General features: G+C 43.9%; 1 protein-coding gene across 5 annotated transcripts in view; it reads left to right on the top strand.

Annotated features, from left to right (window-relative positions):
* The window catches only part of SATB2 (SATB homeobox 2), a 130,858-nt gene that overhangs the window by 84,975 nt on the left and 18,312 nt on the right, over nucleotides 1-27,571 (top strand). For all 5 annotated transcript variants that reach the window (XM_053947986.1, XM_053947990.1, XM_053947988.1 and 2 more), the window contains 3 exons: nucleotides 4,285-4,497; nucleotides 9,068-9,223; nucleotides 20,845-21,042. In XM_053947986.1, coding sequence (XP_053803961.1) covers nucleotides 4,285-4,497; nucleotides 9,068-9,223; nucleotides 20,845-21,042 — 567 coding nt within the window. The remainder of the gene's footprint in view (nucleotides 1-4,284; nucleotides 4,498-9,067; nucleotides 9,224-20,844; nucleotides 21,043-27,571) is intronic.

Raw genomic sequence — 27,571 nt, 5'->3', positions numbered from 1 at the left:
GTTCCGGTTGCAAAATTGTCCTGCCTTTGGTCACTGGTAGTGCAGTCTGCTGTCCCACTGAGATCACACTGACACCCTTGCCAGGCCTGAGCAGCAGCCCTTTGGGAAGAGGGCACAGAGGCTTTGCTCAGCTTCTGTGTGCTTTGGCCAAGCCTGTGTTTGCCTCAGAGGCTGGTCACTTGGTCCACTGGATGCTGGAGTCACATGGAATAACATTTGCTCTACATTGTACTGTATCATGTCTCAGAAGCTGCTTGAAAAAAGATTAGGTGCCAGTGAGGTTTGGGTTGTTTGTCCTGGAAATCCTGTAGTTAATAAAAGTAAGAAGTTCACAAATGGGGTTTCATATAAAAATGCAAAGCAAACTCCTGTGACAGTGACTTTGCTGGCCTGAAGGGACTGCATTTCAGCTAGTTTGAAGAAACACAGTCAAAATTACTCCTGCCTTAAATAGATTCAGTGACTTTTTTGTTTTGATTGGACATGTGCTTTTTTCTCCACCACAGGTATTATTTTCTTAAAGTCAATTACAGATCCAGTGTGTAAGTTTAAAAATAGTGCAAGTTCCAAGGGTAAACCAGGCTCTGCAGAGCCCTTGTCTTTGGGTGATCACACCCCTCGTTTGCAAGCACAGCCTGTGTGAACATTAAACTTCATCAGTTGCCTCTTCAGCAGCCGGTTTAAAAATTATGCAGAGGAGTGGAAAAGCAAAGATATTATCAAGCTACATGTCCTAAAATGTATCCTGGGAGCTGTGTTCTATGTAGAAGATCTGTTTGGCTATTTAAAATCATACTGAGACTTTCTAGTCTCTGAAGATGATCTTTTAGGTTTGCAGAATTGGTTGCTCTGCAAACTGCCAATTTTTTTTTTTTTAATTTTTTAATATGTGAGATGTAAGTAAGTCAGAATGAGCTAATTTAGCCAATGGAATTTTATAAGAAATCTATGAATGCTGTGGGTTTCCCTCCCTAACCCCCTCCAATAGAAACATAATTTGCAGAAATGAAAACAGTCTCTGGCTGGCTTTAGGGCTTTCTCAAAAATAGAAACAGTAGAGTTTGTCTGACTGGGCCAGTTTCCTCACCAAACACCTGGTGTATATCACTTTAAAAAATACATTATGCCTCATTAAATTACAATTAAATGAAATCATGATCATTTGTTTTTCTGGAAGGAAGATGTTTTGCATATTGAAAGCCTAATTTGTTGCAGGTGACAAAAAGGCTGAACAGATTATTTAATATCACTTTATTTTTTTTTAATGTTGCTCACTGGTTAGTTTGCTTATACTTCAGTAGCTCAGAATTATATTATTGTTAACATTATTGCTCTCAAGGCACTTTATTTTATTGTCCTCCCCTATCACTCAGCTATCTGCTGCTGCTGTTTACCGCTGTTGTTGTTTATCTTCGGTTGCAGGAGGACACGAGATTTGTCCCTCATGAGTCAGTTTTCTTATTAGCTCTCCTGCTGTTTACATGGTTTCTAAGCTGCCAAAACACTTAGAGGAGCTGCAGAAAAACCCTCTTGGCAGGCAGATTTCCTACCTGTGGGCCTGGAGCAGGGCATGGGGAGCAGGGCTCGTCCCTGCCAGTGGCTGCTGTGTCGCTGGAGAAGCAGCAGGTCCCCCAGGAGAGGCTCCCAGCCTGCTGATGGAATACTCGTGCTGTAAAACACCGCTGCATCCCTGTAGCAGTGCAGGCTGAGACCCTCACGGGAGCAGGAGCGCAGGCACCAAATCTACTGCATGCAAAGATGTTTGTGGTGATAAATCAGAGCCTGCAAGCACAAGGGTTGGTATCTCAGGCAGTGAGATACATCTTAGTGCTATGAGCGAGCCACTCATACCTGTGAGCCTCTGATTTACATACAGAGTCAATGACTGCATAGAAAAGTAATTGCTGGCATGCTTTCACGTATGTTTCTGCTCTCCATTTTTGAAATTGGATCATAAATTTAGTGAGGCTAAAATGGAAGGGAGAAAAAAACTGTCTTAGAGTCAGCTCCACTAGCTTTCAGGTCCCTTTCTTTTATACTAAACTCATTAATTTTTGAAGCTGAATTTTTCTTTTAAAAAGTTTTATATACATATCACTTCAAAGACACAGGGAATTAGAAATTTAGAGAATCAGTGGAACCAATATTTCCTTTATTTACTGCATTTAAAGATTTTTTCGCTGACTTTAGGGGAAATTGTAATAAGGACTTGCATCGGTCTTGGAATCATGCAGGTTGTGGCTTCAAGCTCGTGTATGTACTTTTTTGGTTAACCTCCCCCAGCCTATGAGCCTTTCAAACTTTAGAAAGGTTTTCAAAATGTCCTTAGCTTCTCTTGAGAGGTGGTAAACCCTGAGGAAGAAGCCAGGTATGAGCATGCAGTTGTGTTGAGGTCACACAAAATAGCAGAGGACAGCCCAGCACTGCTTGTTCCCAAAGAGCAGACCTTTTCCATCGGCCAGCTTCTCCCTCGCATCCCACTTCTGAGTGGTGCTAACCATGCTTCCATTCCCAGCTCCAGTCCTTCTGGAGCCCACACTGATCATTGCAGAAAAATGTAATTGGGATTGTCTCAGCTTAATTATGTGGATGAGGAGCTGAAAAGATGGAGCCTACCTTCAGGTTGTGTGTGGGGCTTGCTTAGAGCACTTGAGGTATAAACTCTGCTGAAGTAGAGGTTTTAGATGTGTATTTTAGTGTAGCTGTTGAATAGCAGATAAATGCAGGTACAGGTACCTCATTTGTTGGTCAGATGGTTTTGTCAGGAAGACTGGTAAATAAGGTCAATATATATTGAAAATGTTGGCATTTGGTTAATTGGCCAACTGTAGTGACAGTGCTTTTAGCAAGGCTTTTTGAAGGAGGCTCTCTGATATGGAAGAAAATAAATGAAAACTAAATATTACAGGGCTTGAGGTATGTGGTTGCTTTCTAGTAACATTTTTCTGACAAGAAAGGAGTAAGCCTTGCCTGTCCTTGGGAAGCAGCTTGCCTGGGTCCTGGCTGTGAAGTAACTGCAAAACACTCATGTCAACAGCCACAGCAGGGCCTGCAGGGTCCCTGTGCTTCTGAACTGCTCCTCTCCCAGAACAGGCCAAGGTGAGCCCTCCCAGCTCCAGCTGGGATTTCACACTGCTTCTGTGGCTGGCATTCCTGGGAGCAGCGGTGCAGCCTCCGGGTTGTGACAGGAGGGGAGCAGGAATGGTGTCAGATGGCTCAGGGAAGCATATTGGCAGAATAGCCTTTTGAAATAATGAGCACATAGAATTACATATTAACAGTAAGGTATCGTTTTGATATCATAATGATATGTTGCATTAAGATGTTACATTAAGTAGCCTTGATGGACAGAAATTTGCTGTTCCTGCTATTTGGAATGAAGTCCCAGTTTGTGAAGTGTCGGACGGGGTGCCTGGTGGAAGCTGATGGCACATGCTGTGTCCTTGGTACTTTCTGTAGGCCCTGATCCATACTTGTGTGCTGTGCCTTTAACTTTTAGATAATCTGTGGAACTACTGAGTGTGAGTGCGTACTCCTACGCATAAATTTAATCCCATCATTAGATTTAAGCCTCTTTTATTGACATTTTCATCTCTCCAATTCTTTTGTTTTTTACTGTTTATTTTTTAGAAATGCTGTGTAATGGCTTTTGTAAAAAACAGATTAATATGGTGTTCATTCACAGTTGCAGTGTAAAGCCTGTGGTATTTTAAAATGAGTCATGAAAGAATGGGTTAAATCCCTAAAGCTAGATTCTAAGGTTTTATTTTTGCTTCATTTTTCTCCTTTCAGAAATCACTGTCCAAACTGCAATGAGCGGACTGTAACATCAAAACTCAGCCAAACATTTTTCTTTATAAACCTCCTGCACTGTTTAAATGTCGAAACTAAATTTACCAACCTTGGCAGATTTGTCAAAGATGAACAGGATTGCCAAGTGTTCCCAGCTTCAAGTAAAAAGAGAAAGAGATCTAACAGCGCCTAAAATATTTGCAGCAAGCACCTGGTGATAACTGCAATTTCTTCCAACCAGTGCACCTACCTTCCTATCCAGCATCTCCATACTCAGAAGCTTATTACTGTGCCAGAATAGGACAGTCCCAAAATAAACCCCAGCCCCCAGAAGACAAACACTTTCCTACAAAATATCCCCTCAGGGAGAGCCCATGAGATTCTGATGTAGATTCTCAGTATTGCAACCCAGCTGGTTACATGAAACAAATTTTTAAAAACCAAAGAAACCCATCAACGCATGACTGTTTTTTTTTTTTTTTTTTAAACCAGGGTTTGTTGTCAGAGATCCTGCGTAAAGAAGAAGACCCTAGGACAGCTTCCCAGTCCCTCCTGGTAAACTTACGGGCAATGCAGAATTTCCTCAACTTGCCTGACTCAGAGCGGGATCGTATATATCAGGATGAGAGAGAGAGAAGTATGAACCCAAATGTGAGCATGGTATCTTCAGCTGCCAGCAGCCCAAGCTCCTCCAGAACACCCCAGGTAAGATGCAATCCCTTGCTACCCGTTTTTTGTCCAGATAATTCCAAGAAAGGAGTTTCTTTCCACCCTACCCCTGTTTATTGCTCCCCTTGCCCAGATGAGTTGTGGAAAATATTTTGTAAGGTTTTGGAGTGGCTGTTAAGAGACATTTAGTGGATGTCAGCAAGATACTGTGATGATCATTGTATCTTTAATCAATGCCATAAAGCAAAAGAGTATGTACCATTAGTGCCTGAAAGAGTGCATGTGGGTATTACATACAGGCTGTTGATATATGTTCATTAAATGGCTGTTGTAGAATATATTATGGAAAGACAGTGCATGTAGCTTTTTACCTGTGTCCATTACCTTCTTCAGAGCACAGGGAATTTCGGGGCTTCTGGTTCATCTATGTTGCCATAAAAGTGTCTAGTGATCAGAGGTTGACAGTGCATTAGATAGGTGCTGTGAGAAAATACTGTGCTCCATATTCTGTACAGGAAATCACAGTCCTTGCGTTAGAGGTTTTTGCAAGTAAATGTTTGAGGTACAGAAAGTGGAGATGGACAGCGTGCTGGGAAGGAAGATGATGCTTACAGCTCCCAGGCAGCTGTTATCTCATTCACTTAACTGCATGTGTTTATTAACGTGCTGTTGCCACCCACACTTCCCTGGGTAGGTTGTTCTTTGCAGTAAGAAAGAGCATCCACAAACTACACTGTAATAGTCATCCCCTCCCTTGTACCACCAGGCTGAGGCAGTCCCACATGTGTACTCTGCAAAGTGAGGGTGCTTGCACAGGGCTGCTGATGAATTCCTGCCATGACATTTGCCTGACTTGAGTCTGAACTTTCTAACAGTACAGACGTGATGTGTCAGTTCTAGCACTTTACTGATCTTTAGTAAATGGGCCCGTGTAACCCTTCTAATAATATCAATGATCACTTCTCATTGAATTCTGTAGTCGCAGCTACTAAAAGTAAGCAAGCAAGCAAGCACTGCTGGGGAGGTGAAGTTTTACATTCAAACTGACCATCCTTAGAGAAGGTGTGTTGATTTTGTAGAAACTGTTGAGGTTGTTCAGTTTAACCCAGACATGTAGGTGCACTTCACCAAATATGTGATGTAAAGAACTGTTTTCACTGAAAGCAAGCTTATCCTGCCAAACCAAATTCGACACTGAATTTTCATTACATGGGAAACTCATTGTATGCTCTTTATCTTTTTTTAGGTACCTTTAGGTGAAAATAAAAATATATAGAGATTTTAATAGTAGGTACACTATTTTACTATTTAAGTAGCATAGCCACTTTCTGCATTGGTATCGATTCATTAAAGAATTAGCTTACTCCTGCTCACATTTATTGCAATAGGTTTTGTACTAGAATCAAGCACCGAAAGGAAATTGAGAGTTTAGATTCAATCTGGTGAGAAAAAAAATTGGATCTCTTGCCCCATTTCATTCCTGTCTTGAAATATGCCATTTTCCCGTGCTCTAGCCACAGCAAGAACATTATTTAAAAGAACGGATTTTTTTTGCCTGCCTTTGTAAGAGCTAAATGTTGCTAGAAAACCGTAGTCTGGAAGTATAAACCACCACATATTTGCCTTATTTCAGCTTGAGGAATCCAATAGAATTTTGTGAGATTTTTGATTAGCAAAAGCAGCACACAAAGGTTTGTGTACCCAATGCCTGCCTTGTGCCCGCTGTGTAACATTTCCCCAGCCCTCAGAGGGCCAGCACCAGTCAGCACAGGTGCTGTTGTGACAACTTGGACACCTCTGCAAATGAGGCTCTTCCCAGCTCCTGGGCAGGCAGCACGGCTACTGTACTTCCCATATGCCTGGTATTAGTTCTGAGGAGACAAATGCCACCCTCGCAGGCAGCGCGGCGATTCCAGCAGCGTCAGCTCCCCAGGCAGCTCTCTTACCTACCCCGGAGCGGGGTGCTTTGGGCAGCAGTGGTAGGAGCTGTACCAGCCTTGCAGGAACTGTGTCAGTGTGCCAGAGAAGGTGATGGAATGGCAATTGGAAACACGGTTTCCATAGATACCGATACCCTGCGGCAAGGCTTTTGGGTTTGAGGGTGCTGGGTAGGAGAGGAATGGCAGATACCTGTGGAAATGCTCGTGCTGGGGCTGTCACGCAGGCAGGTGTAAGGGCATGCAGAGTAACCCAGCTCAGCTCTCCTTGACTCTGAGCCAGCCCCAAGCCACCCTTTTGTAATCTGAGGCTCTGGACCTGCCTCAGGGTGAGAATGAGAGACTGATCTAGAAAATGGGGTACAATTGCTGTGGGGAAGATGTTCTGAGCTGTTGGGAGCTGTGTGCTCACAGAACCCTAGCAGTAAGGGGCTGGGTTGTAGTGCTCTGGCATTGTGGTTGCAAACACTTTTTATTTTTTCCCCCAGTGTTGGCAATAAGATGTTTCAATAGTGGCAGACTCCTTCTTAATATCAAGACCAGCTTTGAATCTAGACTTTTGACATTAAATACTTTATTTTAGTGACTTTTGGTTGGTATTTGCCCTTCCTATTCTGGTGATTTAATAAAAAATGGTTCAGCTTTCAGGGTGTGCAGGGCAGGCTTTTTCCTGACCTGTGACTGTGATCTAGAAGTGTAAGAGAACCATACAGGATGGAGTTATATTTAAAATCTTTCTTTTACATGCTAATTTTGTTCTTCTCAGGATCTCAGACATGCATAACAGCCTTTGAGGCCATGGTGACCTCAGCTGCTGTGCTAGCCAAAGGCTCCAATGCCTGGGAAGACTTCTTTATACCCAACAAATATCCATTAAATCAGTCCTGACAGACTTGGACAGTCCTTTCCCTTTCCATGAACTCTCTGTTGTTTTCTTACACTTCCCACAATTGCCCTAACTCTCATCTATCTGTAAACATTGAATTTCAGAGCGGGGTGTCCCTGTCGGTCCCTGTGTTGCACTGTACCCAGCTCATGGCCTCTGGATGGCAGTGCTTTAGCCCTGGCCTCCTGGGCCATGGTGGCTGTGCTCTGCCCCAGCTGCTGTCCAGCTGCCTCTGCCTGCACACGGGGCTGGCCTCAGGGACTAGGAAAATCTTACACCCTTTCTGCATGTGTCCTGCCTGTGACAGGCAGGGAGCAAGCCCAGGGAGAAGACACAGGTTGGTTAAGGCTTTATCTGGAAGTCATTAAGAAGAGTGATTAGTCTAGTGTGTTGTCTTGACTGATTTGGCTCCATTATTAATGTGGCCTCCATACAGAAGAGATGTCAGGAAGAAGATTTGGAGGACAGCAAAACAGAAGTTCAGAAGGTTTGGTTTTGCCTAGTTAACCTTCCTATAACAAATAAACATTGGAGCATATCTGCCTAGTTAAAAATTAACATTAGATGTACTCTAGCAGACTTTAACTCTGACACAAAAATGGGATCCATCTGAAAAGGTTCATAATTGGGCCAAATATGAGTGTCACTGGGGTGTATGGGTGGTTTGGGTCTGTTGGGAGCTGTGAGCTTTACCATTTAGGTTGTGTTCTTTGCTAAGACCTTTACATCTCAAGACAAAACAGATTTTATATCAGTAGCCCACATTTCCTTTCAAAGGTCTGAGGGGTGCAATGATCAGCCCTGGTATCTCTCCTCTTTGAGCCCAGTAAAGTAAATGAGATCTGTCTCCAAGGAGCAGCTGGTGCTGGGAGCACTCAGTGAGCATCACACTGCCCTCACTCCCTCTCCTGCCAGTGCATTCTGGGGACCAGCAGTCCAAGGGGCTTTAAAATCGACATCCTGTAGCAGTCTTCTGAACTCTATTGATAGAAGCCTTGCAGGGGTACTTCAGCCCAGGGAAAGCACTGGCAGCGTCCGTTATTGTCCTTCATTTGTCACAGAAGCTGATGGGAAATCATTCAATTAAAAGGAGTGCAGTGGAATACACAAAATCTCAATATGAGTTTAGGAGAATGAGGGCAGCACATCTAAGGCATGCCAAAGCCCAGCTTTATGAAATGATTTTTTTTTTTTCATTTCCACTGATTTCCTAGGTGAAATTAGGTGACTGTCTGGCTAGCATAATGATGATAAGGCTGGGAAACCATACATACTCAAGTGACATACGTACAGTTTTAATAAAGGATGAGGGAGACTTGAGGGAGTGCATTAAATTGAGTAATAATTTATTATTTAGAGACCTCTACCCATTTACTCATTTTTTCTGGGAGAATTGGCTCTTCCTCCAAGGTGTAGGCCCCTTTTAGAGAGAGGGGGAGCAGGTAGAGCCTGGTGGCGGTGCTGCAGTAGCTGGCTGGCAAAGCCAGTGTCAGCGTGTGCCTGCAGCCCAGTGCCCCAGCTACCTATCCTGTTGTTGAGCTGCTCAATAAACATGCTGGGAGAGGGAGAGGGGGAGACTTGACAGGGCCTTGCATGTCCTATAGGAATGCACTGCAATTATTTCCAATCACAATTAACCTGATTAGAATAATGGACAGGAAGTGTCCCTCTGTAGCTAATGCAGTTTGGCATCAGCTGACTGAAATCCTTTGATAATTTCTGCACAGATGGCTGGGCTGAAAGCAGCACTTTTTTAATTATTATTTTCATGGTCTCTTGGTAGGCCAAAACCTCGACACCAACAACAGACCTCCCCATTAAGGCGGACAGCGCCAACGTCAACATCACAGCTGCCATTTATGATGAGATCCAACAGGAGATGAAAAGGGCCAAGGTATCTCAAGCTCTGTTTGCCAAAGTGGCTGCCAATAAAAGTCAGGTGAGTGGTATAGGGGATTGTTGTGGGGCATTCTGGGGTTTTGTTTTTAAAGCAAGCTCTGGGTTTGGGACTAGATCCATCTCTTCCTCCCACCAATAAAATTACATCTGTTCCTACAATAATAATAATTTTCATCTCTGGGGAACCTGTCATGTTTGGCTTTTGCCTGCTTAAGTGGTTTCCTTTTCCCTTTTAAAAGAGGCTGAGGAAAGGGTCAGTTCACAGCCAAGCTTTTTCTCCCCTTTTGGACAAACACGTCTGTCTTTTCCCACATGCGGTATATAACTTACACCTCTGCTAGTAGGACAAGGAACTTCAAAAATGGTGGTATCCTACTCATTCAGCAGGTAATGAAATTTCTTTCTCTAGTGGTTAACTGAGGGAAGGCAATGGGAAACAGCATATTAGGCAGGTGTTTCCTTTTTAGCATGTTGTATGTGCTGCATACAGTATTGCCATGTGAATAATTCACATCGGATCCAATCATTTTTACAAAAAGGCATGAGAAGGCACTGCAGTGAGTTCTGCTGGATTAATTTCTACCTTGGGTGTAAAAAATACATGTGAGCAAACCTAGGTCGGGGTGAAATTCTTGAAGAGAATCCATTAATTTAAAAATTTCATCCAGCTCTTTAAAAAAATATAATGCAGCAGAAGGGATTTTGTGGAAAGGAGGACAGACAGATTTTTTGAAGGGCAGCAAGTGGATTGGAGATTGTTGGAAAGAATTGTTTACTGAGTGAAAAGAGCTGCTTCTGATCCTGGATGAAATTATTCAGTTCAGCTAGGAGAGGGCATCAATATGCACACAAAAATGCACAAATGTGCATGTGACAATGAGAGAGTGGGATAGAAGTATCTAGGTGCATGCACTCTGCAAAACACACACTTCCCTCTGTGCAGGGAAACAACATTATAGTCATTAAAGCAGATGTAAAATAAGCAGTTGAAAGGTACATAAAGAAAGCATCAAAGGCTATCAAAGCACACGGGAAAGCCTTGTCCTTCTTACAGGTATTTGTGTCCTGCCAGAAGGAGATCTGGTTAATTTTTCCTTCTTAATGTAATCATTCATTTTCTTTGCATTTTGCTTTCTCTTGTCAGGGTAAAGGGGTTGCAGTCCCTCTACCCCCCAGACCAAATCCCAGGCTCAGTATGAAATACATAAAAGGAAAATACCATGGAACCCTCTTAAACTGTTAAATGCATAAAAATCTCATGTACCACATGGCAAAATATAATGAGAACTGGAGCTGTTAAACGAATAAAGCTGTTAAAAGCATAATGCCACTTGGCACAACTACTGTGCATTTAACGGTTTTCCACTGTGTAATAAATGACATATGTGGTAAACGTGCAGTAAATATAAAAACTGCACAATTGATTTTGCAAACGTGCCCCTTATTCTTTGCTCCATGCAGATATCAAAGTTCCACCCAGAATCCGGACTGGGCAGCTTTTAATAAGGAGTGTTTTAACACAGACCGAATGCCAGCCTCTCTGAGGTTTGGCTTAAAATTGCCTGCAAGCTTCCTGTCATTATACCCAGAGGCTTCTTGAAATAGAGAGGGACTGAACCACCCAACAATAATTTGGGTGGCTCACCAGCTTTGGTGTGTGCCAGCTTGAGTGCACTTCTCTGGCAGCATTGCACACCAGCACCAAAACAAAAATAAGATCTGTAGTCTTTCACGTGGAAAAAAAGCAGGGCAGATTTTGAACACCAGATGTAAAAGGTTAAGAACAGGATCCACAAATGTTATTGTTTAAAGCAAAGTTACTGCACATAAAGGTTTTGTTTCTTCAGCAGCAGCGAATAAAGAAGTGTTTCTGAGGCTGATGTTTCTTTTGTTTCTCAGCCTTGCCAAAACAGTTCTGGCTCCCTGGGATGGCCCAGCATTCGCCATGCTGAGTTGTCATAGCGCTCTGCTGGAGCATGAAAGTGGTTTATGGGGGCACTGGAAGGCAGGGACAGAGGAAGCCACAGCCAAGAACCACAGTGGCACGGGGCCTCCCCCTGCCTCAGAGCCCACCTGTGTGCCTGCCCCTGGCCTGGCTTGGTGTGTCTGTGGTGTCCTGCCGCTGGCTGGGGAGCTCTGTGGCCTGGAGGAGTGCCAAAAAGCAAGGACACAGCTGCCTGCATGGGGGAGAGCCATGGTGGCACGGTCAGCCTTAGGTCTAGCTTGTCTGAAAACTAGCAGTTGGGTGTTCCCAGTGCTTTGCACAGGCCAGCTGTGCCAGTTGTGGGAATTTCTGGTGAAAATGCTGCTGATTTCAGCAGCTGAGTTACATGGTAGGAAGCGCTCATTGAAAACTGCCCATGTTTGCAGAAGAGAGAGTTTGAAAAGGGGGAAAAAAGAGCTAGTCTGAGGCTTTGCTTGGACTCTCCGCCAAGGTTCGTTCACTTGCTATTCTCCACAGGCCTGGCTTGTGTTGCATTGGCTTCCTCTATTATTCCCTCACCCCAGACTACTGAGAGGCTTCCAGTTTGCTAACAAGGCATGTGTTATGTTGGGCGCTGCTGTTCTGTCAACAGCAATCCACGGTGCTGTGAGATCTTCACAGTTTTAGCAGGCAGTGAATCTCCGACAGGGATGTTTTGACATTTTATACGCAGGGCTGTGTGTCATGTACCCAAGAGAACATCCAGAGGCAACGGAGACCTCGTTTCCTCTTCTGTCTCTGTACAGGAAGAGTGGTACCCACTGAGAACAGTTATTGCAAATGGCATCATCTACTGGTGGAGTTAATTGACCTCTAATTTAACAAGTAGCCATCTTCATTCTTAAGTCATGGCAGTGGCTCAGCAACTGAAGAGAAGGGCAGTTTCTAGAAACCGCGGTTGCAAATCACAGAGCTCACAAGTCAACATAAAGGCAAGTTCCAGGGCCTTATGGAGGTACCAAGGTAGTATGGTGAGAATTCTTTAAGGGAATCCACCTTCATAAAGATTTCAAGCCATTCATTTTAAACATTGACTTATTTGTCACTTATTCACCTCAATATGCATTTTATTCCTTGCAACTTATATCTAGATCTTTTTAGCCTTTGTGAAGTGCTGTGCATCCCTTTGTATTTTTTAATCCAGCAGGAGCTGAGAGCTCAGTGCCCTCACAACACAGCCTCCAAAGCTGCCCTGCTATTTTAGTTGTCAGCTGTAAGGGATGTACCCAGTGGACAGCAGGATTGTCTGGGGATACTGCCTACTAGTGCCCTTTTAGTGGCTAAACCTGAGACCTATATTATTACATTGGGAATGTTTCTGTGTGACTGGAACACCGGGGTTTTGTTTCCAGTCTACACTTCAGGCTGCCCTGGTTATATTTAATTCACAAGAAGACAGGTTTCTGGTGTGGTTTTGGGTGGCCTGTGTGTATGCAGAGCTGGGCAGTGGGACAGGCGGAGACTTTGGATTGTGTTTGGATTGTTGGTTTTACAACCAGCTTCTACATTCAGTTCCGCAACTGCTCTACAGGACGACTTCAGGAAAACCATTTCCCCATGACCATGTGACTCTAATGCTGTGCAGCAGCATCACCCCTTTGACCTCTGCTAGTGAGAGTCCTGTCAGAGGCTGTGCTGTGCTCAGCAGATGGTTTTTCTTAGTCTTTGCAAAATGGGTTTAGGAACCTAGTTCTGTTTGTAATAAACAATGACTATCAAAATAAATAGTGGGCACTGCTGGCCAGAGACATTGTTGACAGTCTGAGGGAGGGCAGAGTTTGTATGAACATGGATACCAAACTTCCCACAGTTCTACCAGGGCAAGAGACTCTTAATCAGCCTGGGGTGACATGGGGAAGCATGTTGCTGGGGATCAGCCCTGGGAAGGGCAAATGGAACCTTCACCAGTCCAGTGAAAAAAAAAAGCATAGCCTTGAAACTGAAATTCTTTTCAAGAGACTGGAGTTTATTCCAGTTGCACCACAGTAAAGCAAGGGAGACCCCTTGGAGCAACATTTGAAAAACTGTTAAGGATCAGTCTTAAGGATCAGTCTCTGTGTTATATTTTTACCCTGTTGAAAAGTAAGCAAACAAACAATAAACTTGATGAGGATTTGAGTTTGGGGGCAGAAAAGCCCTTCAGTTGAGGCCCTTGTGATGAAAAAAAAACCCAGGCCTATGGATGAAAATGACTATGACAGTTCCTTGCCTTTCATCTGACTTTCCTTTTTCATGTCAAGATCCCTTCCTCATTTCCAGTTCTCTGGCCAAGGAGGGTCTTTTGCCCTCAGTAGGATCCCACGCTAGGTGGGACTCCACACCATGGCCACCTTCCCATGCCCTTACCTCCTGCCCGTCCTCCAAAAAGGAAGTACAGGCACTACAAGAGGAATGAGCAGTGTCACTTTGAGGAAGGATTAGCTTTAGAAACCCTTAATTTCATCCCTTCCTCTGTGTCCTTCCCAACTTTTATTCCCTTGTATTCATTTGATAGGATGGGATGCCTTCTCTCTCCCATTTAGCTTATTATTGGTGTTTTCTGTGGCCTTAAACTAATTAGCTTCCAGTGATGATGAAGAGCAGCTAGATAAAGCAGCTAGTGGTGAAGATGTGGAGTGTATATAGTGTGTGCATATGGGGCACTTCTTACAGCCTTATCTCAGTGCCTTCTTCATGATGCTTTGGATCTGTTGTGCTGATATGTCGATATTCTTGTCACATATGGAGGAAATGCAGAAAGACATTTCTGTCCTTGACTGAACTTAAAATTTCTGGTATGTCCCTTTGGACTAGAGCTTCTTTTCACAGACTTGTCTATCAGAGTGTAACCCCACCAGGACAAGAGAAGTGGGCCCATATGAACCTCTTGGGGTTTGACAAGGCCAAGTACGGTGTCCTGCACCTGGGTTAGGGCAACCCCAGTATCAGCACAGGCTGAGGGATTAAGGGATTGAGAACAGCCCTGCCAAGAAAGACTTGGGGATGCTGGTAGGTGAAAAGCTGGTCTAGAGCTGTCGAAGTGCACTCTTAGCCCAAAAGCCCAACTCTGTCCTGGGCTGCAGTCAAAGCAGCATGACCAGCAGGTTAAGGAAGGTGATTCTGACCCTCTGCTCTGGTGAGACCCCCCCCCCCCCCCCGGAGCACTGCATCCAGCTCTGGGGTCCCCAGCCCAGGAGGGACTTCAATTTGTTGAGTCAAGTCTGGAGTGAGCCACAAAATTGATCAAATGGCTGAGGCACCTCTCCTGTGAAGTCAGGCAGAGAGAGTTTGGGCTGTTCAGCCTGGACATGGAAGGGTCCAGGGAGCCTTCACTGCAGCCTTTCAGTACTTAAATGGGGCTTATTTAGCCAGGCCTGTTGTGACAGGGCAAGGGGTAATGGTTTGAAACTAAAATAGAATAAATTCAGAGTAGATATATAAGGAAGAAACTTTTTACATTGAGGGTGGTGAAACACTGGAACAGGCTGCCCACAGAAATGGGAAATGCCCCATCCCTTGAAACATTCAGGTTGCTCAGAGTCCAACCTGATCTATTGAGGATGTCCCTGCTCATTGCGGGGGGGGGGGCAGGGGGGGATGGGCTAGAGCCCTTTAAAGGTCCTTTCCAAGCTAAACTATTCTGTGATTCTTTGACAGCATCTGCAGCAGTGCATTGGCCTCTCAGCAGCTGAATGAATAAGGGACAGTTGTGGAGCTGGGACTTTGCTCACAAAGTCCTTGGCAGACCCACGAGCTGATGGTGGGCCTCTTGCCCTAACCACAAGCCCACACTTCCTCTCTAGTGTGGGGAGAAGCTAGTTTGAACTTGGAATGCTGGAAATATCCTCAGTGCACAGCATCCTTCCCTCTGAGGCCAAGAGCTCTAAGCAGACTCGGTGTTCCCATGAATCTAAGGTACTTCAGGGCTCGTGTATCTCATTCTTTTTTTATATATAATTTCATGCTTTATGAGGCTAGCGAGAAACTGGCCCTCATGAAAGTGCTTTGCATTTTCTGGGGAGGAAGAGTACCAAGCATTTCAGACAATCCAGACTGATGAGTGATTAACCTTGAACTATATCAAAATTCTCCAAGTGAAGCTGCTCAGGTTCAGTCCCCCTCCCCCGGCCCTCATCAAGAATTCATTGAAGCCATGACAGAACTCTCCATTACAGTTAGTCTTTTATCCATTTCAGCTTTCTTGATTAGGTTATCTTGAATCATTAGGGGGTTTATTTATTTTAATAGACACTTATTGGATTCGTGCTAAGAGAGTTTGGCGACTAAGGAACAAGAGCTGAATATTATCTAGCTCATTTTGCCCTGTAGAGTCCCAAACTAAGCAGAGATAAGAGATGCTGAGGAAGTTTGTCCAGAGGACTCCTGTGATCCCACGTGGGAAGGGAGCCTTCTCTGAAGAGTGCATTTCTTTACTAATCTTTCAAGACTTGCGTCAATCATTGCTGCTTTTTTTTCCTTTTCTCACATATGTTGACATTTTCTGCACTGATGATGTGGGTGAGGAATCGGCCTTTTACATTTATTTTTGAGATTTATTCCTGAATCACTCTTACTAAAAACCTCTTCATTTGCCTACTCATGCTTTCACTGGAGACCCTAGAAAATGTCAGTGCAGACAACTAATGGTATTATTATTATTGTTGTTGTTGTTATTAATTTTAATGTAAGCGCAGGGAAATGCAAGGTCAGTTAAGCTGCAGGTTTATCCATGCTCGAAGCAGAACAGCTGCCTGTGACTAAGTCACTGTGGACACCTGACTGCCACCTCCTGCAGTGGCTTTTGGCAAAGTGTAAACATGGGCCTGTACCCCAGCAAGACTGTGAGCCTGAGCTCTTCCCATGTGCCTTCTTTGTCCTTGGTCAGGAATTTGGTCCTTGGCAGGCTGCAGGGCAGCAGATCTGCAGGAAGCAGTTCTGGGGGTCAGTGTGTTTGTGCACACCTGTACTGAGTGCTGGACAGACTGACTTTATGTAGTCTGGTACGTCTGGCTGCCCTGCTCCAGGGTAAGCCCAGCAAAAGAGAAAGGGTCAAGCTGCTAAACAGGGCTCTGGGATAAGTGACAGAGATATGGCTCAGGATTGCTGCACCAGGTCGCTGTCCTTGAGGGCGTTTGAGGGCGCCAAGCCTCACCTTTGGGTTCTAAGCATGCTCTTTCTTTAACAGCATAAAAGCATAATGGGAATGGCTGGCTTTCTGCAGATTTTTGCTGTTGTTTGCGTAGCTGTGTGGAAATGTATTTGATTGGAAGACAGAGAGGTTAAAAATAGGACATTAATATGATATTATTTTTTTATCAAACAAAATGCTTAGAAAATGCTCCTCTTGTCTCATAAGAACAACAAAAATAGAGGCCAGCACTTCTCTGCAGCTCTCTTAAATGAGCTAAATTGGGCTTCATTCTCGATGTCTCTAGAAGTTTTGGGGTGAAATGAAGGAAGTTCTGAGCAGAATTCCTTGTAACCACAAGCACTGGGTGTGCCTGAATGTAGAGCCAAAAGCATCCTTTAATTGTGCTGTTTCTCCTCCTCTTATATTTAATGGAAGGCATTCCCATTTGAGAACCTTAGAAGCTGACATTAAGGGCTGGATTCTGCCACCCATATTGACACTGGTGTGTATCAAGCTCTCTGGTAACTCTGGCAGCCAAGGGGGCTGTTTGTGTGGTGGAGCGAGACTGTGATGTGCAGGGGAGGCAGGACCAGAAACACAGCATATTACAGGTCTGGGGAGGGGTGTGTTATTAGTTAGATTTGTCAGAATATGTTCACAGAAGTTATATTTACTTGTAATGCAGTGAGCTCAGATGCTGTGGATGAGTGGGGGAAAAGGTGGTGAGATATAGTGTCTCCTTCACTTTTTCTTCTTCATGCCAATAAATGTAGCTATAGATGAAAATTCACTGTGAATGGCTGTAGCTCCAAAAGTTTTTGTATGTTAGTATTTCTTAAATGAAATAATTCTCCTGGAAAGCTCTGTGTAACATACACAGACCCCAAAGAAATAAATAAAACAAAATTTAAAAATTGTAACCAAAAAAATGCCAAGTTGAGATTTTTAACAGTAAAAGGAGATTTTGTGTATTAATAATTCATGAGTTCTCATTGAACATGCACGAAGAAACGGTGCTATTCAATAGAGAATACTGTCATCTGTCACTGTTTTATTTGACATTTACACTTTTTTTTTTTTTTGCCTGGTACTGCAAAACTTTCTTGGATGGCGTGCTAAGATTATTTAAATAAATAATTAAAAAAAGCCAATGCAGACTTTTCATCTGTGCATGGGGAAGGCGGTTACTTGCAGCCATAAAGAACGTGTGAGTAAGCTGCAGCACGCTGTGTTTTCTCACATATTAGTCAAAGCTATTGCCTAATAAACAGCCCCATAGATGGATAGAGAGGGTCTTGAATGAATGCTTGAATAAAGAGATGGAAGGATAGAAAAAGAGTAGTGAAAGGACAGACTTGATGCAGATAAGTGTACACATGCATGCAGTGGGTTTGTGTGTGTATGTGTGGGGGTGAGCGAATAATGGCTCTTGTGAAGAAAGCTGACACAAATACATTGCAAAAATAAATATTTATAAATGGCATTGGGGGAGATCCAGTCTCGCACAACGTGAGAGAAGACAGGGCATTTAGCACAATGACAATTCAGTTAGGTGCACCTTGCAATTTCTTGCTAATATTAGGCTCGTGGAAATCTTTCTGCTCTGTAGGTTAGTTATTATTTATAAAAATCACAGAACCAGCTGATACATTCATAAGCTAATTATTGTAGCAGCTGGGTACACATGGTGCAATATGTCTGAGGCTGTGAAGTATCACAGATTTCTTGGGGCCTGCTGTGGTGGGGGTGTGCTGTTGAAGGCTAGATCCCTTAATCTGATCAGCCAAGCAAATACTTTGTGGGGAAACTGGATTAATATCTCTCTAAATACCACGGATGTGCTTCACCTTCAGAACCAGGCTCCTTTAAACGTGCCATTAGCTTATCTCCTTTGGGGATTGGAGAAGTTCTCAGGTGTCCTCAGGATGGTGGGGTCCTTGCCTGGTGCCTCCCTTTGCCAGAAATTAATTTGGTTTGCTCATGTCTGCACACATGGTCACACTGCAGTCTAATCTTTTCCCTAATAGCTCCAAGGTCAGGACCTCGCATGTTGCCAGGCAAATTGAGTGCTATCCTTCTTAAAGACTAATGGCAGCAAGGGCCTAGTCCGTAATGAGGCCTGTAGTGTTGCTCTAAGTGATTGTAATGAGCGCTGATTATAACGGGACAGATAAATCAAAGCATGGCAGTCACCATCGGGCTTGCCCGGTCCAGCCCTGGGAAGGGGAGGTGGCCCTGCCGAGCTGGGCCTGGGTTCTGCCAGAGCCAGAGCACAGGTCTGCCCAGCAATGGGCTCCAGCTCCACCAGGTGCAGGGCTTATCCTGTATTTTCTGCTACATGATGGGTCTTCATGCTGCAGCATCCCCCAGGAGGTGTTAAACATACCTGCTTGAAACATCTTGTAAAGAGTTCAGTTGGAGATGTACTCAGGTCACTGAAAACAGGGAACAACAGGAGTTGACTTTTTCTACAGATGGGTTATTTTCCATTTCAAAAATTATTTCCTCGGTATGGAGGAACCCCTGAGAAAACATTGTGGAGCTGGGAGATTTTCTTCCTGTATTTTCTCTAAAAGAGACAAAGTTTTGAGTGATTTCTGAGCAGTGGAAGGAGGACAATTGAGGGTAAGGGATGTGGCTAAACCACATTAAAATGCAGACTTCACCTGGCTGAGAGATTGCCCAAATACCAGTCAAAACACTTCAAAAATACAACTCAGAGTTTTTTTCCCTAAGTAAATTATTATATATCTTGTTTTTATCCTTGCTCCCCTACCCCCCAGCCCTCCAAGTTTATTGCAAGAAAAGATCAGGTCTGCACAAATGTGGCCTCTCACTTGTAAAAACAAGGCAGTGTTGTGTTACAGATTAGTTTATAAATCCCTGGTGGCTTCACAGTTCAGTGCCTACAGCTGCTGCAGATGGGCCTGGGTTTTTGTCTCTTCGCTGTGCTGCAGCCGGCAGTTGAAGGAGAAAATGGAATGATCAGGTTATTAACATGTAGGCCGTGAGGAAGAGGCTGCACAATGAGAACAGCTGGTGTTGCTGTCTTGGCTGATGCAGCGGAGATAATCAAATCTTGCCTTTTTTGGGGGGGTGAAGGCAGAAGACACAGTGGAGAGTAATACAAACAACGGCTTATGATATTATACACGGGGTTTAGAGTGCACGGTAGAAAGTTGTCAATGGCTTACAAGTTGGTACACAAAAAAGCAATACCAAAAAGCCCCCCTTTGGGCTGGTAATGAATCCGGCTGTTCAGCCTGCTCTGGTCACTGTTCAGAAAAACACAATTTTGGTTACTTCTTGTACCAAACATTTTTAACATTGATCAAGCTATCTTTTAGGTATTGTAAGGTGCCTGTCAAAATGGTGTCAGAATGCTGAGCTGTAGCTTGAAAATGATGGGTTATAAAGCTACTAGGTAAAATATTTTGACAGGAGTCAGTAAGGCGCGTTGACAGCATCCTCGGCATTATCTTCTCATCTTCTGTCATTTGCATTGCGTCTCCTGTGCAGGCACGGGAGGGGAGCCACTGTCCCCAGCCCCAAGTGGGCCGGCTGCTGGCAGGCAGGACGGGGCTGGCTGTGTCCCCACGCTGCGCAGGAGCGGCAGCAGCCGCGATCCCTGGCTCACCTGCTGGGGACTCAGGGTCACGATCTGCACACGCAGGGCTGTCCTCACTCCTACAGCTCTTGCCCTTGGGCTCTCCTTGCCCTTGGGGTTCAGGGTCGATTCCTCTTTCTGGAGTGTTGATGCTTTCACCTCAGAGGTCCCTGTGGAGAGGTCCTACAGGTCCTTACATATAAGTAACCTTTTAAAGGCATTTCAAACTAACCTTGAAACAAGACAGCACAAATAAAATATGCTCTTACTATGATCTGTAGTTGGGTTTAGAGTTACCTCTGCCTAGTGTCTTGCTATCACTAGTAACTTCTGCATGACCCTGTTTTCTGCTTTTGTGCTAAGTGCTCAAGGTTTCCCTTTATGTAAGGCTGCATCTTCTCTTAGATTTTATTATTTAAAGATGTAAAATTTAGTGGGGTTCAGAGCTGGGGGAGTCAGTGCAACATAGTGTCAGCAAATCAGAAGTCTTGATAATATATTCTACTAGATGTTTGGAGTACTGTTGAATTTCTGGTTCTGTGGCTGCAGGTTGCAGTAAGGATTGTTAGCAAGTCTCAGGATTTATGTCTCCTTTTCTCTTGCTTGGATGAAGCAATGAAGGGGCTCCGAAGTGGAAGTGAAGATGCATCTCTGTTTCATCTTTGCTTTTCTGTAGGAAAAATATTTATATCTGAGCCTTTTGAACATGGTGTGAATATGATGAGGACAAGACACTGGTTCTGCTAAGCACTGCTGCTTGTTTCAGTTTTTCCAACTTGCAGGAAATAGAATATATCACGGATTTGTCGAGACCAAATGGCAGCTTGGGGTGGTGGGGGTTTATGTGTGAGATGAGACCAGCAAAACTTCCAGCACAGATCTTTAAGTCTAGCTGACCTTCTGCTCACATCTGGTTCCTTGGTGCTTGGTGAATTGACTGTGCTGACTCTACCATTGCAGGGCTGGCTGTGTGAACTGCTGCGCTGGAAAGAAAACCCAAGCCCAGAAAACCGCACCCTTTGGGAGAACCTCTGCACCATTCGCCGCTTCCTGAACCTTCCCCAGCACGAGAGGGATGTGATCTATGAGGAAGAGTCCAGACATCACCACAGCGAGCGTATGCAGCACGTGGTCCAGCTCACGCCCGAGCCTGTGCAGGTCAGAGCAGGACTGGGGTAACACACCGGGTTTCAAGAATGTAACATGGAGATGGGCTTTTTATGTAGTGACTGAAACTTAAAAGTACTTCTGAAATGACCATGCTGAGCATTTTGTGAGGAATGGCCCTTCATTTCACAGCCTCATTGGGATCGTTTTGCTCCTCTATAAGTTTCTGACTAGTATGAATTTTTGGTTGTACACCCTTGTTCAACTCTTGTCTCAGGTATTAGTAGAATGAGAAAAAAAACACAAATATGTGTACGGAAAACTAAGTGAAAATACAGACTCTTTTCTTTGCAATTCCAGCTTCAGTCAGAAGAGAAAATCAGCTTAATGTGTATTCCTAATAACTAGTAATGCTCATCACAAACTCAAACGTCTACAGATGGTCAAGAGAGGCTCAGGAGACATTTCTTCAATCTAAAAAGCTAAGACAATACCTTCCACAGCAGCCCTTCTTCCCTTCAGCCCTCCAATTCAGCCCCTGGCACTCAGTACCATTCACTTGCTGCCAGATTATGTGACCACTCTGGGGGTTGTTTGTAGTGTGCATTTCTCTGATGATCTTGCAGTTCCTCCTCCCACCTTCACTCTCCCCATTGTTTGATGGTGGATTGCACTGCATTGCTACTCTTGCTGTGAACCTTGGCATTCAGCCTCTATTCTTTGTTGCTGCTCTTATGCTGCTACCACTGCTGCCAGCTATCTCGACCCCTTTTTTCCAAAGGCGGAAGTTTCTCTGTCTTGTCCTGCCTATCTGAAACATGCAGGTCTCACTCAGATTAATTATTGCCTACTTCAGTCCCTTTTGTCTCTTCTGCTAACTTCTTGCTCCTTGCTTTCCTTTAGGTCTTTGCCTAAAAGAAAAAAAAAAACAAACTTCTTTCCCTGGGTTCAGGTTCTCAGGGCTGTAAAGAAAGGGAAGCATTCTAAGTAATTAATTTAGCAAGTTTTGTCTTCCACATTCCAAAAAGTTTATGGGATCTTGGAAGCAAGAAGCTACAAACAGGTAAAGAAAGGGCCAAGGTAAACATGTGGGAAGACAACTAGACCTCTGTAGACTTGAACATGTTAACCCAGTTCTGATGCCCACAGCAAGTGGGAATATCTTCTAAGAGACAGAAAAAGTTTCCCTGGGATCTTGTGAGTGACCTTAATGATTAGCCTACTTTCCAAAGCCTTCTGCACATCACTTTTCTGCATCATGCAGGTCGGCTCTTGTGAGTGACATGTTACACTGTGTTGGAATGCTGTGCATTTGTATTTGTCAGCAAGTTACAAAGCCATGGATTAATTATTTATTACAGTCAAAATATGAAAAATGAAGAAAAATAAATGGAACCAGCTGGCAACTTCATACAACAAAACTCTGGAGACTGGTATGCAGTTGATACAGTAGGCTTGTGTTTTGGGGGTGCTGCATTTTAAAGCTATGCTTGCCCATCCAAAAACCCCAGTAGGCTTCTGACTGACATGCTACCAGTGCGAGGCACAGGAGGTCTGCTGTCCACCTGCTCCCTTATTGTCAAAAGATATCCAATACTAAGTAATTTTTGCATAGTTTTCAGTCTCTGGGACTTGAATTGTTTCGAGAAGCAAGGTTTGTTTTTTAGCTTTGCTGCAAGGGTCACTATTAGGTAATTAGCCATGAAGAACCAATGACAGCAGCCAGAGATGTAAAGCTGAGGTCCTCAAACTTGCGGTCATTGGAGATTTTGTGACACTTTACATAAGGATAGGGGTCTTGGGCCCTGCTCCTGGCTGAACTCCAGGCCAAGTAATTACATTCTGCCTATCTGAAATTCCCCCTGTAGTGTCAAGTGGGAAAGCAACTCTCATTTCCTTCTCAAAGCAGTGGCGGGTGCAGAATGTCTGCCACAGTGCCTGGCTGCATTTTAGCAGGGGGTGAAAACATCCAAGAGCTGCAGTCACCGACCTACTTTGCTTTGCAGGTTTGCTGGTGAGAAGTGTGCTGTAAGTCATGCCCTTACCTGCAGCCTTGATAGCAAAATGACAGCCTTTTGAAGAAGATACAAGCAGCAGTGCTGTGAATAACAGCAGGTGCAGACCTGTAACATAGAAGCAGGCAGGATCTTACCTCTGTTCCCTCTCTTTGCCCAGCCCATCTTTCTCTTTGCTGTGATGGCTTAGATATGTGTATGGTAACTTCTCTCTGATGATTGAGTCTCCTGCTCCTTCAGCTGAGACACTGGGAGAGCCTGAAAACAGGCTGTCCCACACTGCTGCCAGACTTCCCAGCCACCATGACTTAACCCTGTCTGGGCTGGGGACATTCCCCTGTCAGACTTGGAAGAATATCCTAGCTATCATCACAAGAGGCATGACCAGGCAGAAGATGTGGCTATATTGCAGCCTTTTCCTCAGTATGGCTTCTTGGAAATGGCAAAGATATCATTGTGATATGATGTGTTCTGTCTAGTTCACTTGCTGCTTACAGGATTGGGGACACTTCAAGTGAGGGAAGTATCCCAAGGCCGGGTATGGTTTCTGTCTTCTAAAAGGCAGGGTGTGCTCAGTGGGGCAGTTGTGCTTTAGGAGATCAGCTGGACAGAGGCTGGTTCTTCATGTTTTAAGAAATTGTTGTTTCCTTTGTGAGAGATTCTTGCTGTCACTGGTTTGGTATTACTAGCCTGCACCTCACTGTTTAGCTTTAGGTTCAAGGTTTTAAAAACCAAATACGTTTATTTTTCTCTCTTCCATGAGATTTTTCCCATCAGCCATATATTAATCCATTTAATCAATTATTTTACTGTTTCTGAAATGAATAATATCTATAGTGGAAGCTGAGTGTTTTAAAAATTCCTCCCTGTATACTTAATTTGTTTGTTATTGTGCTGAAGAGTCATAAAATGTGAGCCCTGTGGAGCTCTGTGACATGGCTGTGTTCTCTGACAGCACTGGGTGTGACCATATGGACATGTCAGAGTGTGGATTTTCCATCACATGCTGGTTTTGGGGCATCCATGCTACACCTACATGTTGCTGTGCATGCAGGCTGAGCTTGCCACAGCCTCTCTTTTGGTTTTTAAGGAAATTGAGGTGTCCATTAAGAGGCTCTCCCTCCATTCCATGCAGTGTGGTGTAACAGCAAAGTGCTGGTAGGAAGAAGAGCAGTGAGATTGTTGCTAGCTGAGGTACCATAAGGACATCACCTCTGAATTACAGAGTGCCTGAGCCACAGGTTCCTAGGGGGTGGGAGGGTATCCTGGAAAGCATTATTACATTTTTGCTGTGTTCTCATCCTCTTCCACCACTACCAGCAGAAGTGGGATCCTGGCTGGCCCTTTGATCTGGCTGGCCTGGCCCTTAGTGGTGTGCAAAGTAGTCCCTTTGCAGCAAGCAGTCCCCCTACTTCTGTGTTTAGCTCCTCTGCTCTGCAGAGGTGAGCCTTCCTTCCCTGTCTTACTTTCCATCCCTTGCTAAATCCCACCATTCCCTGGCTGTTTGCTGGCATTGGACCTTTCTGGAGTGTTAATGCTGACAAGTGCTTACAGCTGCTTCCCATTGCCAGCCAGGAATTCCGTGTTTGTTACAGACATGCTGGGACACAGTAAATCTAATATCTCTCCCTTCTCCCACTATTTGTCTGCTGTGTCCAAGGTGACCACTCCAGAGAGTAACTATCTTGCCTGGCACTTTAATATAGTGCTAATTCATTGTTAATTGCTGGGGCAGAGAAACCTGACTCCATCGGGAAGGCCATGAATCAGGCTGTTGTCTCTGGAGTGTCCGGGTGGGTAAGACGGTTCTCTGGAGTAATGAGCCACTACTGCAGCAAAGTACTTCTATTCAGAGAATGTGGGAACCTTGCCTCTCATTTTCTCTTAAGTTGACAAGTAGATCTGAAGCTAGTAGATACATACGTATTTAAGAGCAATCAAATATTGCTTTCTGATACACCGTTACTTTTTGTCACTCTTTAAAAATGACATCCCTCCACCCTTTTATTTCTCAGAAGCTTTGATTTAGACAAATCTGGCAATATATAATTGTTCAGATCATAAATCATGGAGGAACATTAGTAAATAAAACAAGGCATAGTAAAAAGCTCTAGGAAAGCTCTTCTGTATTGTGTGTTCACTGCAAACATTGTAACCTCTCTTTAAATATGCAGAAAATAACATAGCAGAGAAGTAAATTAAATACTGATTTTATAATTTTGTGAGGGATAGAATGGAACGAGTATTTTAGAAATGACAATGAAATACAAAAGAGCAGAACATGGAGCCCTTGTAAAAATGGATCAAGGCAAGTGGCGATGGCAGTCCAATGAAACTAATTTCCTATTCTCTTTCTAGAAGTAATAAAGAGCGGGCTGAACACCACAGTAGTGCATCCTAATGAAATATCTGATTCTAAATAATGTCTTGGAGTTCATGGGTCACATAATGCATAGCACACAGATGGAAAAACCAGTGAGACTTGAAATTTCTTAAAAGATAATATTAATTAATAATACTTAGGAAATCTTCCATGATAAGTGAAGCAAAGCTGTGTTATTTCATAGGGGAACATGGTGTAGTTAATGATCCATAGGATGATGTGCACAGTGAGGTTTTGCTGTGTTTGTGTGAGTTACACCAGGGGATTTTGCATACTGGAAATTAGGACTGAGTTGTCTGTGAGACTTGGACAAAAATTACTTTCCCAAACTGTGCTAGCTCTCTGAGTCTGGTCCTTAACTGTTTTGATACACATTTTTTGCGGGGATGCTGTGCCCTGTGATTCATTCTTAATAGCTGCACCGTGATAGTTGGGCTTTTTGATCATTTCTCTGCACCCAAAAGACAGACCATAGATTGATACCCACTGCTTTTTGACTCCCCAGTTCTTTAATCCATGGCTGGATGTGATGTCTGCTCAGACAGGAGTGGTCAAGACTGGTGACACAACTTGTACTCAGCAAACCCAGATGGACTTCAAGAGAAACTTGTATTGTAGGTTATTCATTACACTCAAAATGCTCAGAGCTTTGGTTTGGGAGGGTTGCACTTGGATTATTTTTTTTTTCTTACATTTAGAACTACAGAGGGAAATGTGTGTCAGAATGAGGTCTGTGAATTTTGTGAGTGGAGAGTGTCTATCTTTTTTAGTTGTTAGTTACCTAGAGTTTTATTCTTTCTCTTATCAGAATTAGAAACAGTCAATTTCAGTATCTCTTTTCAGTCAAAACTATTAAAAAACACTGAAAAAAGTCTCAAACTATGTAACTTCTATTTCTATGCAGTGTTAAAGCTGAAAGCAATATTTATTGCAAATGCCACTCACACTGCATTTATCTCTACTCTGTGTGTGACTGCTTTTGGGTCGGGGTAAAGGAACTGTCTTCAAAGCATGTGGTACATGCAAAAAAAAAATCTCAGGCCATCTTCCACTTCTGAGCTGATTTCTCAAGCTACCTATGCCCTATGGCCAGAGATGGTGCATTTTGAAACACCAGCTGTGCCTGCATGCTCTGGTTCTCCATCCTCTTGATGCACACCATTTTTCTGATGGATCACAGTAGTTCAGGAGCCTTGCACAAGTTTGACAAAGGCAACAAGAGGTGCAAACCAAACAACAGCCCCCTTATATTTGACTCTGAAGTATCCAGTAGATGATCTTGTGATTGATAGTTGCCACAATTGCAGGGAACAGCGCTGAGCTGTGACTGCTACAGCCAAACCTGCCTACTGCACCATCTCAGCTGTTTCTGTTTAGTGTGGATATCTAATGTGGCTGAAAATGCTGCTGATTTTTATTAACATTAGGCCTTTTATTCCCCTTGAATGATAGCTGGGAGTGTACTTGCAATTAAAGCCAAACTGCCTCTGTTCTGAAATCAGTTTATGTTTAGTACTGTTCCATTTAACCCTAGAAATGGGAGATCAAGTAAACTGCAGAGTTTCAAGTTTTCCTGTGGTGGCAAGTTTAGTCTTGTCAGAATGGTACATCCTTTTCATATTTGTACAGAACCTGAAACCATGAGGCCACTTCAGTTGACACCTGTTCACAGACAGGATCAGCTGAGGACAGGGCAGGAATGAGGTGGGACTCTTACGTGAAGGAGCCCTGAAAATATGACTAGTGCTTTTCTTCAGCAGCGTCTTAAAATAAAGATGGCTCTGAGAATACATCTTCTGTGAGGCTGCTCCAGAGCAGCTCTGCTTGGGCTGCCCTGGCTCTCATGGCAAAATGCTCCAGGCAGAAGCTTCCCTTGTAATCTGAACGTGCAGATTTAGCGCCGCTGAGGACTTGGCAGCGAGCAGCAGGGTGGTGGTTTGTGTTGGTGTTGCTCTGACAAGTTTTAGCAAATGACATCACTGTAGCTCTGTGGCCCCTGTTGTCTCACCCTTTTGCCTTTCACACACAATTTGACCAGATTTAGTCCTCATTTCTTACAGTCCTGGCCCCGTTGTAAATGCTAAGCTGCAAGTGTTGTAAGGAGCTGTAGTAGGTTGAGGATGAGCAAACAAATAAAGCAAGATCACTAAATAAGTCTCTTTAAATTCACATAACCTTTGAA

This window comes from Vidua chalybeata, chromosome 7 (assembly GCF_026979565.1).
Source record: "Vidua chalybeata isolate OUT-0048 chromosome 7, bVidCha1 merged haplotype, whole genome shotgun sequence".
Classification (NCBI taxonomy): Eukaryota; Metazoa; Chordata; class Aves; order Passeriformes; family Viduidae; genus Vidua; species Vidua chalybeata.
This window is presented reverse-complemented; position numbering and strand designations above follow the sequence as displayed.